At 43.0% G+C, this 18,835-nt stretch overlaps 1 protein-coding gene across 1 annotated transcript in view; it reads left to right on the plus strand.

Moving 5' to 3' along the window:
• LOC147708726 (uncharacterized) overlaps positions 1-18,835 on the plus strand; it is a 233,077-nt gene that overhangs the window by 78,396 nt on the left and 135,846 nt on the right. Inside the window, exons 10-11 of the mRNA XM_086925772.1 lie at positions 8,876-9,006; positions 10,601-10,823. Coding sequence (XP_086781898.1) covers positions 8,876-9,006; positions 10,601-10,823 — 354 coding nt within the window. The remainder of the gene's footprint in view (positions 1-8,875; positions 9,007-10,600; positions 10,824-18,835) is intronic.

Raw genomic sequence — 18,835 nt, forward strand, 5'->3', positions numbered from 1 at the left:
AGCAAAGCCCGGCCTGGTATAGAGCCCCCAACCAGGATGCAGTTACTCGGTGGAGTCAAGCCCGGCCAGGGAAGCAGCGGAGCGAGACCCAGCCCAGAGCACAATCCCCAAGCAGAATACAATGCACAGGGGACTCGGCGGAGTCAGGCCTGGCCAGAAGCAGTAGTGACGCAGTGTCCAGCCCGCGGCTCTGCCCCAAAGAAAATAGCAGGTACACCCCCCTGCAGAATGTGATGAAGGGCCCCTGAGTCTCCCTTATACCACCAATATTAATTGCTCTTTTCTCTGTACATCAACAGGGTTATCGCCTACTACAGGGATTTTCCTACGTATGCACCCAAGCTCTGTGGTGAGTCTACACCCCTGTCGATGTTCGCAGATGACACTCTTTTAATATCCAAGACCCAACAAGGGCTCCAGAGAGCAATCGGGCAGTTTGAGACCTTCTGTAGCGACTATGGCCTTACCATCAATGTGTCTAAAACCAAATTTATGGTAATGAATAGGTATAAGCAAGTGAAAGGAAGAGCAATAATGAATGGGGGGTTGCTAGAGCAGACCCATTCGTTCTCATACTTGGGTATCACACTGGGTTCAAGGCTGGATTGGAAACCACACATTAATCAACTAGCTACTAGACAATGCCCAGCTGGCGGGAGTTCTCTTGAGAGAACTGCGCTCTTCGGCCACCCAACCCATAGCTCCGGCACTAAAAATCTATGACACAAAAATACGAGCATCTATATTGTATGGGGCCGAACTATGGGGGTCATGTAACATCTCTGAACTGACAAATGCCCAAAATAAATTTGTAAGAGGAATAGCGAGGCTCCCACCATTTACCCCGCTTTTGCCACTCTATATTGACCTGGGCTGCCAGAGAATAGAGGATGTAGTGCGCTTTAGACCCATAGCACACTGGCGGAGGATCTGAGTTACCCCAGAGCTCTCCCACTATGCCCAAGCACTCCTTGAAGTTAGGAACATGGACACAGCCAATAGAATAAAATGGTTTAGTGAATCCAAGGCTATTTATAATGCCATGGGCTTGGCTGAGCTATGGGATAACCAAGCACACAATATTTTTCCATCACGCAAGATTCTTAGGGAACTATACTGGTCGATGGTCACAACACAAAAATTCCAAAGACGTTCCACCTCTTCACTACATAGGGAGTTTCTTGAGCTTAAACTCTTACCAGCTTATGAACCATATTGTGATTTTATTACAATCCCTGAGGACCGGAAACGGTTCCATCAATATAGGGTGGGTACGCTGCCGATTAATACCTTTACAAGTAAATGGTCCTCTGGTAGGGATGTTATGTGTCCCTTTTGTAGTTCACAACTGGAAAGTCTAACTCATATATTGTTTATATGCCCTGTGTACAAACTGCCGCGGCTTAGGTGGCTTAGGCCAGTATGTCTTCAAAAATGTATCAAAAAAGGAACTGAGGCCCTACGGATTTTTAAAACAGACTGTTCGGAAAGCCTAATTATTGCTGTGTCTAAATTTCTCAATTGGATGTGGGCAATTCGAAGGACCAAACTAAAATCAGTTGTTGTCCCAAATGTTTGAATGTCTCCTCATTATTATGTAAAATGAATTGTCCTTTATTTTTTTTATTTTTTTTTTAGATTTTTTGATAAAATGTTGTCATATTTATTACTTTCAAAGTGAATTTCTAACTTTTTAATTATTGATAAAGAATAATCAGAGGACAGATTTAGCCAGTAGGTAAGTGAAAAGCCCTTATTTATGTATAATTGTCAATGAATCAGCTGTGCTTAATGTACTTTTAAGGTATTGATGATGTGTTTTTTTATGTTGTCTTTTATGACATGATGTCGAAATAGAGACTTATCTGATACTAAAAAAATTGCTCTTTGGCTGAATGGAGGAAGGCAGAAGGTCTGGGGCCTCCTGCACCGCATGGGCCGTCGGGGCCTGTGTTTTGGCCCTGGCTGTGGCTGAGAATGAATGAAAGTAGGAGTGCACTTATGATGTCCACACCTACAAAAAACTGATCTCTTCGAGAAATTAATCCACACAGGTTCATGCAAATCTCACAACACTAATGATGCTTAGCTCAGTGGTGGCCAACCAAATAAACCTCACTCGCTATGGCCACTAAATGAGGAGTGTAAATTGTCCAGAGGACACCCAAATCACCCCTGGAGCCTTTAATCTCCACTTCCTGACTTCTAGCACATTAACTCTCTTCCAGAGACGCGTACTCATTTAACTTTCCCTTCGTTTTAATTCCTTTCTCTTTAAAAAAGTATGACCTACTGTTCACCTTTGAACTTTATAATGGAGATATTTTGAAAACAATTACCATCCCTGGCCACAAGATGTCCTAGTTTCCAAAAAGTTGGGGATTGAGAGACTAAAATACCTGTAAGTTATGTTTTCACGACCCTTTCAATTATGTTTTCACAACCTTTTGTCAGCCTCTTCACTCAAAAAAGACATCAGATCACATTCCCCAAATGTAGTGGGCACTTTTGTAAAAAGAACAACCTTTTTACAAAACTGCAGATTTTGCGACTTTTTTGCAAAATGCAAAATCCTGGAGGGTCTAGTTGAGTATTTCAAAAGTTTATAAACTTCTGACATACATGATATTCTTGTCCTCTATATTTTTGACATGATATTCTGTCCGACAATATTTGTGTTTCTGATCTTTTGTCCAAATACCGAAGAGATGCGAGCACTTTCTAGGGTCAGGCCTGTACAAAGGACATGTGAACATTACTCCGTGTATAGGTACCGTAGTGATATCTACATCTTAAAGGAGTGTAGGTGTTAGAATAATAATAAGTCATCTAAATTAAATGTTATATACTTAATTTTCAATATTTTAATTAATAGTTTTTCTTCAATATTATGGTAGCGCAATATTAAAATTATTATATTCTGACAAACAAAGTTAAGGGTGTTTATTTGTGGGCATAGAGGAAGTGTGGGTCCCATTACTAAAAGCTGGGCTTGGCCTTTATCTTGTCTGAAATCCTTTTTGTCTTCTTGTCAGCTTCCTGTATTGGCTTCTGGAACCACCATAAGACAGAGAAGCTTCTCACTGTTATACAACCCCACACACAATATTGCTGGGAGAATATTGGTAAGAGTAACAGTATTTTAATGGATATAAAGGAGCTGTGTATCTGAGCCTTTCAGTAGCCATCCTTGAATGTTATTTGCAGTTCTCTTACATTAAATCTTTCCTAAGTACAATCTCATCTCCCAACCCTTACTTCCAATCCATAACTAAACAGTCCAGTCTCTACACAATCCCTTTTCTATAATTTCTTGTCAGCCCATAATACCGCACCATGCCACTAAGATTTCCTACCAGTATTTACCCTTTTCCTCTTTCACATATTTGGTAGGTCAGAAACCGCTTTGTTTCTGCTTCCTTAATTATCTCTCCCATTGCATTCTTCACTTCCCCTACCTACCATTTTAGAGGGAATAAGTTTAGTAAAAGTGACAACTTCTGATGGTGATTTTACAATGCCTTCAAGGACAATCAAGTCAACAGGGTCATTATATAGGTTTGCAGTCAACCTTGCCATAAACCCCTCAAGGACATTTTAGGAGGGCTCAATATGCTTTGGCTAACTTAATTTACCAAATGAACATTTTACGATTTATATGCACATGCTCCTCATACTCCTCATGAGACTGTATTGGGTAGATAATATTGCCAGTTAAAAGACATTATGTTTGTGTTTGATCTCAATGGCATCAACATTACCAACATCCTCGACAGCATGAACAACATCTAACTCACCCAACTCGCTCATGACCCCATGCACACCGCAGGCCTCACACTAGACCCAATCTTCATCTCCAGTGACAACATCAGGTACAGCCACACCACTGAACTCACCTGGACTGACCACTCCATCATTCACTTCAACATCACCAGCTCACGGACTGCTGCCCCCAGTCTACCCAATCGCCCACTACAGCTGAAGCAAAGTCTTAAAGGACACATGGATCAATACCCTCAACACCACCCGCCTCATGTCCTCCAACAACCTAGACCAGAACATCAGAAACTGCACCAACAGCTTTGCTTCCATTGGCAACAACCCACAGAAAGTTCACTAAGTAGGCTAGCTGGGACACTGAAGACCTCCGAACAACTAAACAGCACCGTAAACAACTGGAAAGGAGATGCGCACCAACAAGGACACAACCAACAAGACCAACTTCAACACAACCCTCGCCTCAACCTCTACTTCAGACAGTTGAGAGAATTGAAGAAAAAGGCCTCACCCTCATGCATTGAATCAAGCTTTAATAACAGCAAACAACTCTTCAACAGCGTCAAAGAATTCTCCAACCCCTCGGCTGCAACTAACAACATTACCCCCACACAGGAATTCTGCAACAACCTTGCAACGTCTACAGATACTTTAAACCCTAGCCCAAGGCCACTGATTTCTTTAAGCAACACAACAACCCCGCTATCACCAGAGACATCCGACTAACTGAATGGGGACAGCTCCCCCCACAGGACACTGCCTCCATCATGAACTCGGTCCAATCAGGGACCCCAGCTGGCTTTTGACCTCACCTCATCTTTAACCTAGGCGAAGCCAGAATAGCGATTCTCCAATCAACATACAAGAAGAATTTTGATTCCATTAAAGACAATCGAGGTTTACATCATGCAATGGCCTTCTATTGCTGCCGCAACATGCAGCCCTTTAAAGACCAAAAATACATCATAAAGCAAAAGAATGTCCAGACAATATGTATATCCAGGGCACACAGTCATCATCATCTTTAAGCTACGACAAAACAGGACAACATCTTCATTTTCTGTCAAGCTTTATAATAAGTTGTCTGCAAATAGAATTCAAGCAAAGTCAAAAGAAATTCTTTATTTCAGCCTTTGAGGACATAAAAGCACAAATAAAAAGTACTGACATTGTAATGCACATGTACTTTATATCTGGGAAATTAAAATGCGTGAATTGTGCTGTACTTTTTTTGTGCAAAAAAAAATGAATTCACAAGTACTTGATGCTATAACACTATCAATTATAAACCTGATAACAAACTTAAATAATACCTTTATCCTAGTCATTCTTTTTGTTTTTACATTTTTTTTATTTTCTCCTCGTAGGGTGAGGAGGAAGGGATAATGTTAGCCTCTGAAGGCTACCATTTTGCAAGTTTAAAGCCATCCAGTGGCCACAGGTCTTAAATAACATTTTGCAAAAGTATTCACATTAGATCAATCTGCTACTTTTAAAATATTTGTTAGCAAACTACCTGCCCAGAAAACCTTACTAGCCTTTGCACTTCTGAGGAATAGGCACCATATCTGGAAAGGTCTACTCTTACCTCACTTATTACTACTCTCGCCCGATTAGCTAAAGTGGCTATGAGACTTCCTTATAGGGTTTGACGTTAGACAGTAACAACTGTTCCTCACCATCTGCCCTAAACTCCAGCACCTTACTCTCATACATTTTTCCACACATAGCTTTTCACACTCATGGAAAAAAAGGATACAAAACAGGCTCAGACATTATTTTAGTCCTTTTCCATATGTTAGAATGTACCCCTTCAGGAGAATAGAATCTATTTGAAGTCTCCAACGCTTGAACGTCAGAAACCCTTCTAAAAGAAATTAGACAAAATAAAGTTGCTAACTTCAGAAAGAGGAGAGACCTCTTGGCAGCCTAGGTAGTGGCTCCCACCACACACTTATTACAAGACTGCACAACAGAGGCATCCAAGGAGCTGCTCTCAGATGGATCGCCTCTCCTCACCAGAAGAATGCAAAAAGTAATTTTACCCTTCACCTTCGAACCAAATAAATCATCTGTGGACTAGGATCCTCGGTCATCCCCACCCTTTTTAAAACTTATATGACACTTCTGCCCAGCATCATAAAAGAAAAACCATGGACTGGTATCGTATGCTATGCTGATGACACATAACTCATTCTCTCCCTCTCCGAAGATACCACCAAACACCAAGACTGACTTCAACAACTGCATTACAAACATTGCCAAATAGATGAACGACAACTGCCTGAATCTCAACACAGACAAGATAGAGGGACAGATCTTTGGAAACAAAAGCTCTCCCATGGATGCATCCTGGTGGCCCTCTTAACTCAGACCCCCAATGAGCATGCTACAAATCGACTACAGACCATGCAGAACACAGAAGGCAGACTCGCCATGGATCTCGTTAGACAAACCCACATCACCCCCTACCTCAGGGAAATCAACTGGCTCCCTTGTGGTAAATTTTAATTACCTATACGGAATTTATGCGGTAAAGTTCAATAAGAATAACTCAGTCAAAATAAGAAGGCAGAGTCCGTGGTATCTGAGGTTTCAAAGTGGGGTTTTATTCCTTAAAAAGGAATTGGTTCGAACCAATGGTAGCATGACCCATCGCCACGAGGGTTCAGGGTGGGACTTGCAATGGACATGTACAATGATTTATTAACAAGAAATCATATATATAGTCATTTCATACAGTAACATTGAATGTAGAAGGCGTAACAGCTGAGAGAAACGAGATAAGAGCAGAAATACGTAACAGTAGGCGTGCACTAGGGCGTACACGGAGGTGTGTGCAAGAAACGTCACATAGAGGTGTCATAAGTGGGTGAATCCCTAGAAGGATCCTGCAGAGTCAGCAAGAACATGTGGCAAAGATGCGCGCGCAGCAGCATGACGTATGATTTACGTGGAACTGGAGGGTGAAGGGGACTTGACATTTAGCCCTACAGTGGAGACAGAAGTCTGGAGTGTCAGAACAACCTAATCCCAAATCATATCTAATATCTTGTGTTTGAGGAACTGTATTATCTAGAAGGAAAAGGTCTCTTGGGCAGAGGCTATTCTATACTGACTGTTAATGCGTGTATATGCAACTGCGTGTCTAAATGTAAAGCAGGGGGCCATGGGCCTACCATGGTAACGGAGGCTATGAATTACTTGCATGGAGACAGAAAGGCCGGGCCCTTTACTCTGCAGCTGGGAAGGATGTTTACCTAAACTACTAGACAGGAAAGAATTTTTCGAGGAGCGGAGCAGATAACTTGAAGGCTGAATACGGTCTTGGCAGGCCGGCAGGCTGAGCCAGGCACCGCTAGCCGCGCAGGGAGTGAGTGAAAGGTCATGGATACAGATGCAGGCCCAAGCTGCGGCTTCCAGAGGCAGAAGGCAGGAGAAAGCTTGAATGGCAGGAAACAAGGCCCAACTCGCCAGGGCCAGAAAAACGTGAAAGTGCACCATGTAAAGACGTTGGCAAGGCACACTTAGGAACTGAATATCGGACCCATTCATGGTGGATCTGAAAGAGGACATGTTAACGTTGGACGCAAATGTATTTGCGTCTTCATAGCTGGTTGTGGAGGGAACTAACATGTACTAGCAGGTACATGGAGCCGTTGGGGTCTACGATAGGGGACACAATTGACCATAAAATTCATATTACCTCACCCTGTACAGAAAAGATGTTGGGTATCAAGCTCCTGGCCCCCGCATACAAGGCCCTACACAACTGCGCACCCACCTACTTGAACCATCGCCTGACCTTCCATCAGCCCACCAGACATCTCCACTCCACTTCCGTCTCTAACCTTCAACCACGCATCTTATGTAGCAGATGCAGAGGTCGCTCCTTCTCCCACCTAGCAAGGAAGACATGGATTGAGCTACCCCATTATCTCCGGACCGCCCCATCTGTTCCAGAGTTTTGAAGAGATGGGGAGCCCCTGAAGACCTGGCTATTCAGCTAATCAACTGGACAGTGCCATCAGCTGTATACCCTCACGGGTGACAAGAAGTGCTCTACAAATCGCGTGATTGATTGATGCTGAGAGGCCGTATGGAGTGAATTTCTATTGTTCGTGGCAACACATTTGAGGGGAATCTATGTCTAGCTAATTTGAGGAACATCAAAGTAAATATATTAATGCACCCTGTATGAACGTTGGTTGTTTTTTTTACTTAGAATAGTAATTGAAAGAGCGTGCCTAGAAATAACCATTAGCAAAATTTAATTTTCTATACATGTCTTATCCCCTCACATACATAGTAGTCAATTAATGGGTTATGCTCTCAGTATATGGTATTAACTAATGTTAACAAACTTTGCAGTGGGCAATAGTGGATAATACCTTAAAATCAGCTCTAGAGAAGAACTCTCAGGGCACTCTTAATCATTAGTGAACCCATGAATATGGGCAGTGAGATCATAGTGCAATTACAAAAAAAAAAAAAAAGATGCATGAATGTAGTACCAATAAATAGTACACACTGCATAGCCAGACTAATGTTTAGGAAAACGTGCCTCACTTTGCACATGTCAAGATATACCTCACCTTTCTCTGCAAAATTATGTGACTTTCATTAATCTTACAAGTTTACAGTTGTTGTTTTGAATTAGTATATTTCACTAGGGTCCACCTCTTTCCATTGGCTATGAACCGGCCCAGTCCCTTACATACTAACAAGGTGAACATGTATCCTTGCTGCCAGAAAAATACTTTATACAGTCTATTTATACTCATGGAATGTCTATAGGCAAACTAGCCAAATACACTGCTCTGACACAGGTCTCTAAAGCCTTTAAACCCTTAAGGGTACCATGGCTAAAGATATGACTTTACAACTAAATCATTTTGTCAGCTCCTTTGTTACATGTTTTACTTGAAACTAGGTTGCTGGCAACAAACTCTGTGTGATCATGGTCCTACTTAAACTTGGGTGCCACTCAAAGGTTTAATGAGAGTCTTTCGTTGTGGTCATGGAGGGGGAGTTTGGAGTGGAAAGTGAAAATGGGTCTTAAAGTATATTTTGGCTAATGCAATTTTTACTTTTACAGCAGCCACAGTGGTTCCCCACAGGCACAATAATGAGCGAGAGCCGAAGCCTCCTTCCTTATTCTAGCGAAAGGGTGAGACGGGACATCAAAGGCCACCATGTGTTTGAGCATTTCCTTCACCATGTGTTTGAGTATTTTCTTTGCATCAGTACATTTTATTTTTTGGTTTTCTATCAATGTGTAGTCGAAAAAAACAGTCATTTCTTGCCATGGTATACAATCTGCTCTATCATACATTGCCTTATCTTACTGCCGCATCCCTCAATGGATTTTACAGAACAGTGATTACATCTTTCTCTGCCACATGCATCAACATTTGGATTTGCGATCCATAAATAGTGATTTTTAAAGAATTGCTATTTTGGAATCGCAAATCCCTATGCATATAGGAATCTCAAAATAAATTGTGATTCCTTAACATCATCTAATAGCGATTTGCAAATTGTGAAACGCTATTAGGGAATGTTACTCCATTCATTCCTATGAGCCTACAGGCCCATAGGAATGAATGGAAATGCATTCGCAAATTGCGATTACCAAATTGGTAATCGCAAATTGCGAATGCAATTCTAAGGGTGCCAGAGGGCCTAAGGCCCCCCTGATGCACCCCCCAAAAAATGGAACAGTGCTCATGTGGCGCAAACACCTGCCCTAAGGGCATGTGTGTGCACCACATCTCACTTTAAAATATGCACTTTTGTGCATTTTTCAAAGAATGTGCAAATGACCATCAACTTGAAGTTGATGGTAATTAGCATTTCCTAAAGGCACTCTTTGCATTTAGGAAAGAGCTGATGCATCGCCTTTAGGGAATTGCAAATTGACATTCCCTAAAGGCATTAGCTATTTAGGTAATCGCAAAAAATTGCGATGACCTAATTTGCAAATGGGAATGACTTCATGCATCGGAAAAGGCCGGTTTCCGGTCGCAAATGGGCCGAATCGCAGAATCGAACCGTTTGCGACTGGAAAAAAGGTGGCACAAAGTTCTTTGAGTTTTGGATTAAAGTTTCCAAAGGTTTGTTAACTTCAAATGAATGCTGTTTCATCAAGGTTAATAAAGGCCACTAAATGATTCTTTACATAGATGACTATTTACAATGTATATTTCTCAAGACAGCATAGTTTATGCAATAGTACTATATACACACAGCCAAAATGTATGAGGAAGGTTTTATGTTAATCACTTCTGCTTCTTTCTTTTTTGATTCCAACATTACCAGCTAAACTAGGCATTCACACTCTCAATATAAAAGACACCACGATCTTCTGGGTAAATTATATAAATCCTAAGAAAACCTTTGAAACTGTTTATTTCATCACCACCAGAAAGCAAGCTTTCTCTTACTGGAGTAGACCCAGACTGATGACTTGTACAAACTTCAACTCCTATTTACTTTAGCGCAGTTGAAGTTTGTAAAACTTATATGACACCTTCAACTGCACTAAAGTAAATAGGACCTTCCTTAGCTTTGTAAATACATATTTAATGGCAGTACCCATCTTAATGTCCTTGACAAGTAGAAATATGGTGTCCTTTACATATATTTTACAAACAAGTCTATGAGAATTATGATGCCTTTTGTGATACAACGTTTGGAATACAACATTTTCAGAAATATATGCAGTTAATTTCATGCGCTCTGCCAGAGCCACCAAACTCTACCATCACTATTACCAAGATCTACTGACTTAATTTTATTCTTTTTACTCCTTAATGTTAAGACCAGGACATGGTATTGAAAGACCAGAAATTCTGGGCACACTACAAAAGTGCACACAAATTAAACCTCTAAAAGCTGAAAATACTAAACTAAAGATCACAGCCTATGCAGACGATATTGCAGTCTATGCAATCAACCCAGAGGAAGCTGCAATTAGTATTAAGGTAGAAGCATACAGATGTTGCAAAGTTGAAGGGTACAAATTGAATCCTGACAAAACTCAGGTACTTACCACTGTCGGGATTCAGAACTCCATTATCGGATCTTGTATCACTATAACTTACGTGGGAGTAAAGATAACAGCTAAGATTAATCAGATCATTGATTTAAATTATGTATCCTTGCTAAAAGAAACTATTAAATTGTTAAGAATTTGACATAAGATCCCTATAGGCCTGTTAGGCAGATGTAACTTGATCAAAATGAAAATATTGCCTACATTTCTATTTTTGTTTCGTTCTATTCCTTTGAAAGTCCCCAACATATTTTTTTAAAAATTAGAGTTTTTTTTTAGTAGTTTTATTTGGGGATATAAAAAACCGAGGAGGGCGATTGAGCTGCTTAAAGCTACATATGATCAAGGTGGGCTTGGATTCCCAGATTTCAAAGACTTTTTCTGGGCCACTTTTACGGGTCGTTTTCGTAGTTTGGTCGGCCTAGATCAGACTGATTTTGTCTTCACATTTATGCTGGGGAACCAGAGGGATACATTTTTATATGGAATTAGAGATCCAAACTATTTTAAAAGGGTAAAAGCAATGTCTACTAGGTGCAATCTACTTATATTCCATAAAAACTACCCATTGTGGGGGATCCCACTTTTCCTGAGGTATTTAGGGATCAAGCGGGTAAAATTTGGGCAAACTATGGAGTAAACTGCTTTGGCGATTTATATAATGATAGAGGTATTAAATCATTTGAAAATTTAAGACTGGCCTATAAACTTCCGGGCCATTTTTTAACAATATTTGCAGATTAGGGATTATCTTGCTTCTAATGTGGCCGTAAAAGAAATAAAACATTCAACAGTCTGGGATTGTATTTATAGGGAGAAGTCTAAATCTCTCATTGGCTCAATGTATGCTCTTCTACATAGTTTCAGACCATTGGGCAATGAGAAATTAGCAGAACGTTGGACTCAAACCTTGGGGACAATGCTCTCACCTAGAATGATAGAACAGGTATTAGGCTATGTTAAGGACTCTGCCCATTCTGTTAGCTAACAGCTCCAGCAAACACGTATTACTTGCATGATGTATTACACTCCCAAATGTGGACTGTATGCTGCTAACTGAAAATATATGTTTATGGAATGTCCAGAATTGAATAGGTACTGGAGGAAAATCGAGCAAATACTTTATTCTAAAATAGGATTGGATCACCCACTCACGGATCTTGAAATTATGTTGGGATATAAAGATGGTAATCCGGCAGTAGCGGGTCTCTTTACGATTCTAATGGCTGCAGCTAGGCTGACTATTGCCATGGCATGGGTCTCTACTACACCACCGGTGGCAGAGGATTGGTGGGCGATTATCAGAGATACTTATGGTGTAGAGGCAACTCTGGCAAAGGCAAGTGGCATCAAATCGTTAGTTAAATTAGAGGTGCTGTGGGGGCCATTGGCCCTGGATGGCTTAAGGTAGCTGGATTTGGCTAAATATGAAATAAGAAGTGTTTCCCCCCCAAAAATATTTTGCTTACATATGCTATGTTACTGTGAAATTTCAATTTGTTTCCTCTCTTTTGTTTCTCACTATTCTCTTGCCTATGTATTAATATGTTTGCTTATTCATATTAATTTATTTGTTTATCCCCTTCGCTGCGGGGGTAATTCCCCCGCTGTGCTGGGGGGGAGCTGAGCTCGTCATGAGCTACAGTGCTCCTGTGCTCATGACGAGCTTAGCTCGTCACAGGTGCATTGGTTCCCATGGAACGCTCAGCACAGCAGGGGAATTCTCCCCGCACCTGAGCGTACCACGGCCCATGACGAGCTGAGCTCGTCATGAGCACCGGAGCACCGTGCCTCATGACGAGCTCAGCTCGTCATGAGCATGGAAAAGTTTATGTCAACTGTATGAACATGCACTATCTGATGGAAAGAAAAAAGTTTATTAAAAAAAAAAAATAGGAATCATTTTAGAAGAGAAAGCAGAAAGACTGGGGCCCTGAATAGAAGGATCCAAGCCAAACTAAGTCAAAAACCATCAAAACACCAGAAAAAAGTGGGGGCAACCATGTAGTCAGATTCCACCTTCCTGCAGTAAGGAGTGGTGAACTTATAAGTTACTCCACACTCCTGTCACAGGGACTTCATATACTTAGAAATGAAGTTTGTACCACGGTCTGACACCACCTCTCTGGGAAACCCCACATGGAAGAGAATACCCATCAGTGCACGTCTCACCACGGGGGCCGTCAATGTCCTGAGAGGGATGGCTTCCGGGTACCGGGTAGCATGATCCACCAAGACCAGGATAAAACTGTTGCCCATGGCTGACTTGGGGTCCAGAGGCCCCTCAATGTCAACACCCACCCATCCAAAGGGGTTGCTGATCACAGGGAAGGGCTGGAGAGGAGCTGTGTGCTTCCTCCCACTCTTCCCACTTGCCTGGCAAGTTTGACAAGTCCTAAAATGAGTATCTGAACTCTTGCACATCTGGGGCCAATAAAAGTGGGTGACAAGCTTTTCAACAGTCTTGTCCTACCCCAGATGTCCAGCTAACGGTACATCATGAGCCAAACCCAGAAGGAAGGCTCTGAAGCGCTGGGGTACCACCAGCACACGGGCTGACCCAGGCTCAGCAGCATTAGGCTCGCTATACAGTAGGTCATTCTCCCAGAAGATCCAATGTGATCCAGACTGATCACCTGCTGCCTGGCTTGAAGCCAACCCACAAGAGATGGGCACTTCTTCTGTTCTGCACAGAATTCCTCCCTGGGTCAGCTCAGAAGGTCCCTCAGTTCTGCAACTTGCTCCCCTGTCGGTTCCAGGGCATACCCCTCAAGGTATGCCTCCTCCTGGACCGTGGGAACAATGTGGGCTGGTTTCTCGCACCTCCTACCTCTTCTCTTTAAGGCAGGTACCTGGGCCATAATTTCAGGCTCCAGGACCTCTTGAGCACCCCTACTGGCTGCCATAGACCGAGTGGTCACACACTCCCACTCAGGCAAACCCAACATCTCTAAATGAAACCTTCTCTCCACCTTAGCCTAAGGAGAGCTGTCTAAATCATTGCCCAACAGGCAATCCACATGCATGGCTGGCCTTACAGTTACTTGGAGAGTACCTGAAACCCCCCACTCAAAGGAAACCTGAGCCACCTTGCAGTGGCTCTCTGTGTTGTCAGCGGCAACAACAGGGTAACATGCATTTGGGACCACCTGCTCTTCATACACCAGCTGACTACTGACAGCTGTCAAACTGGCCCCGGTGTCTCTCAGAGCCTTCTCCCTATGGCCATTCGTGGTCACCCACTGCCTGTACTTTTTGGTGTTATCAGGCAGCTGGGTTCTGGGGGCCACCTCACAATCTTTTAAAGAGACAAGGGACATTTCTGCGTGACCCCACCCACCTTGGGCACCCATCTCTTCCCCTCCCAGGGCTACACTTGCCACCTGACGGGGTGGTGTACAGGGTGGTGCATTGTGATCCTTCTGGGGTCACTGAGGATCATACCAGCGGTTGCCCACTTGTTTACACTGAAAGCATGTAGGGGGCCCCCTGTGAACAGGTTTACCTGTCAGAGGCTCAACCTCTTCTCAGGCGGAGGCTGGGAACCCTTACCTTGGTTCCCTTGGGAATTACTTTGGGGCCCTTTCTGGAACTTCCTCTGTTTACCCTTGTCCCACCCACTCTTCTGTTTGGGACACTTTACCAACCTTGGTGGAGTCTCCCACATGACCCTTATGGTCCTGGGTATTCACCCAACGGTCCGCCTCCTCAGCAAGCTTCCTAGGGTTAGTTAGCTTGCTATCAATTAGGTGCTCGCGTAGCTCTGGAAAACAATTACCAGACAAGTGCTCCCATGTCAATAAATCATAGAGTTCCTCAAAAGTACTCACTTTGCTACCCTTCACCCAACCATCCATAGCTCTGCAAAATAAAGACACATATTCTACCCAGGTGGTAGCCTCCAGCTTGTTACAATTCCTGAACCTCTATCTATAGAGTTCTGGGCTCAATCCATACCTTGTCATCAGGGCTTCCTTCATGTGGGCATAAAGCATCCTACTCTCACTGGGCAGGTCTTACAATGTATCCCTCCCATCACTAACAAAGCGTCCCCACATTCCTGCTCCCCAATCCTTCTCAGGGACCCGGTGGCCCAACATTGCAATTTCATAGGCTGCAAACCACTGCCCAATATCTTCATGCTTATGGAAATCTTTGATGACATTCTTTGGGAAATATACCCTGCCTTCTGCAGGCACAGATGATGCGCTGCCACCAGAGGGACTCAATTCAAAACTTTTAGCCTTAAGCTTCAATTCCCTCAAAAATCTTTCATGTGCTAATTTCTCTTTTTCCCTTTCAAAAGCTATTCTGTTATTCTAAAGCTCCAACTTCTTACTCTCTAGGTCCTTTTGACTCTCCAACTTTAGCTTGGCCATCTCCATTCTATGCAATCTATTTCTCTCTCTGTCCTCCAGCTGTCCTGGGGACATGCCCTTGGAAGAAACACTGCTGCTTATGGGGGAATACACTCTCTCCCTGGCTGGACCCAATGGCCAATCCATTCTCAGCCTCCTCTGTAGGCTCTTCCACATGCTCAGAGGCATTTCTTGCTTCCACCCAGGCCCTCAGCGCCTCTTGGAACTCATTCTTCTTTGTGAGGCCTGGAGTAGCAACTTTAAATTTTCTACAGAAGGCTTTCAGCTGTTTTACATTGTAGGCCTCCAACCTTTCTTCCTCAAAATCTATATCCATCAATACAAACTGGCAGTCTTTAGTAAAAATAACAGTTCCAAGGAAAAATAATTCTACCCAAAAAATGTATATGGTTGCGTTTGGTCTGCACTCACTAGTAGTGCACACCAATCACTGTATATGAGTCACAAATGGAAGTCCAAATCATCACCTCTGACCACAAATGTTAGAACTGGGTGTCTTTAGTTGGCAATGGCTTATACCTTTGTCCAAATAGGGACTCTTGCTTCTAGTTAGAGTAAGGGGCTACACTCCTAAAATAACCCCTGCTCAACCCTGTGGGAGCTTGGCACGAGCAGGAAGGCTTATCTCAGAGGCAGTGTGTAAAGCATTTGTGATCACACACAGTAATACAGTGAAAATCCTACAGATGGACACAATACAGGTTTTATAAGAATAAGTATTCTTTATATAGACATAACACAAGACCCAAACAACAAAAATCCACAGTACAGAAGTAAGAAAATGACTTTAAGATGGTAGAAATACCTCAGTTCACTTTAGATGGTAAATGCGACACATTTCTCACAAAGTACCTTTGGATGCATCACGCAAGATAAACAAAAGGTTTACAGGGAGAATGATGCATCTGTTCCTTGCTTCGAGGTAGGTGATGCGTCTGTTCCTCACTGTTTGCGCGAAGTATGCGATGCGTCTGTTCCTTACTGGAGAGGTGGAGATGCGACGATCTCGTGGTGCGTCCCGGTTGCGATGCAACAAGATGGCGCCTTGATGCGATGCAACGATCCGGTTCAATGCAGGAAGATGGTGCCCTTGATGCGATGCAACGACGTGAAGACGATGCGTGCATTCCCGACGGCCGTGAGGCGACTCTGTAACTTTAGGGAGCCACGACAGGCCCTGCGACACGCTTCTCCGGTGATGCGACGGCGACCCTTGCGGTAGCGACACACTTCTCCAGTGATGTGACGCAAGATAAACAATTTATACAGCAAAGTCTTTAAGCATAGGACTAGTACAGTGCTGTCCTTGCCGAGCTGTAAAATGACAAAAGCCATTTATCACTCCAGGCACAATATTACAGCTTTGAATTGGTAAAATACCAACTCAAGCCAACTTGAAATGAGTAAAAGCAACACCTGACACAGTGTTTCGCTCTAATTAGAGCTCTTCAGAGAGGTATAACTTTGTCCAGACACAAAGGAGCACCCAGTATTAAGTCAAAACAAAACCCTTTCAGGCATAGAGTGACGCATACATTATGCAAAAAAGGAGAGAACTCTGGGTAGTTTCCAAGTTTAGGTGGAAAGCAGCTCCTGTTAGAGCACTCTCAACACCAGCGACACTCTAGATCTGCTCACCTCAAATGTCTGTTTTTCTATCAAAGTTTTTAAGCATAGGATTAGCACAGTGATATCCAAGAAACTCCTCCAAAAAGAAGAAGAGGCCACAGCAGGGGAAACATGAGTTGCATCTTTATTCAAATCCACAAGGCATGGCGATTCAAAACACCCATTGTGGCGAATGCATTTCAGCATCTGTGCCTTCTTCAGCACCGTGGGTGTAGCTAAACAAGAAGCAGGCGTGTATCCCGGATTAAGTATCCAGCCCCCTCCTCATTGATGAAGAGCTGCTCCGCCCCCAAGGTAAGTACCAATCGCCTTATACCTCCTTCTAGCCGCCTCGTGGATGGCGCCTACAGGTCCCAGCATGCAATGTTCAATACTGGCAGGTATTGCGGGGAGTGGATCAGTGCTCAGATGTTGGTGAACCCCAAAGTCCATGTGACCTTAAAACAAAGTGCCCCCTCGAGTCCCCAGACCGCATCAACCCCCATGCCACAGGAATCCTTTCGGCGGGGGCAAGGCAGGGAATCCACCTAGCCCAGCGTGATGTCGAATGACTTTAACACCGCCCCATCTCCTCCCTGGCCTGGAGGTGGGCCAAGGTCGTTCCAGTACCCTGGATTCCAACGACAATCAACCGAAGCGGAGACCAGCAAGTCCAAGGCCTCTTGAAGATGCGGGGGCCTCTTAAGCACGACACTGGAGCTCGCACTGTAAAATGTCCAAGAAACTCCTTCAAAAAGAAGAAGAGGCCACAGCAGGGGAAACGTGAGATGCATCTTTATTCAAAACCACAAGCCATGGCGATTCAAAACACCCATTGTGGCGAATGCATTTCGGCGTCTGTGCCTTCTTCAGCGCCGAGGGTGTACCAAAACAAGAAGCAGGCGTGTATACCGGATTAAGTATCCAGCCCCCTCCTGATTGATGAAGAGCTGCTCCGCCCCCATATATATATATATATATATATATATATATATATATATATATATATATATATATATATATATATATATATATATATATCAAGACAATAAAGATGCTCCGTCTTTCGATGCGATTGCTTCTGCCAAGCAGAAATTCACGAACCACCGGAGATGTAGGAAATCTATTCTTTTATTGTCCTCAAACAAAAAAAGAGCGAGAGACAGAAAGAGAGAGAGAGAGAGAGAGAGAGAGAGAGAGAGAGAGAAAGAGAGAGACAGAGAGAGATTGAGATCAATTTAGATATATCTCAAGCAAGAGATAGTGTGTAGTCTTCTCATTAGATTTTGTAGATATTCAAACTACCGGAAATTATAAAAGCTGCCTTTTCTAGACAAATCACAATACAGGTAAAAACTATTCCATTTTTTAACGCCCAGTGATTATCTTTCTACCTATCCAAGATTTGGGTCTCTAGACTGATCTGAGAGGAGACAGGTTGTAATAATGTTTAGTGCAGTCAGCTTTTGAAGTCTTTTTTGCCTAATGCCTGTTTTTTGGTATCTTTCGCAGCTACCCATTTGGCCTGCCACAGGTGGAATGACACATGGGAGCACCCAAATGGTTACGCACATACATCATGCTGCTGGGGGAGTAATGGTAGGTGAGAGGAGATGCTAGTAATTGAGTTGGAACTATGTCTTGAATGTTTCCCTTGTCCTTCCATGCTAGCGATGAGGAAATGGCCTTAGAGTAGTTATTCAGCATGACACCTAACATTCACCTATTCCTTGTCTTGACCAAAAGTCACTCATTGCTATTCATGCTCACTTATCTTGGGACACATTTTTCAAAGAACATTTGTTCCGGTGACCTTGCAGTACTTTCTCCCCCAAACAATAGAAATTTACATTGGATTCAATAAGCCTGTAAGAGTTCTGTTTTGCCTTGAACTTTATGTTGGCCGTTTTAAATGTTCCTGTCCCTAGTGACCCCACATAAAGGGGACAAATGGAATGCCATGTTTGTCCTGGTAATAGCCATACCTTCTAGGATGTACTGAATGTTGCAGAAC

The sequence above is a fragment of the Lissotriton vulgaris genome, chromosome 6, assembly GCF_964263255.1.
Source record: "Lissotriton vulgaris chromosome 6, aLisVul1.2, whole genome shotgun sequence".
Lineage (NCBI taxonomy): Eukaryota > Metazoa > Chordata > Amphibia > Caudata > Salamandridae > Lissotriton > Lissotriton vulgaris.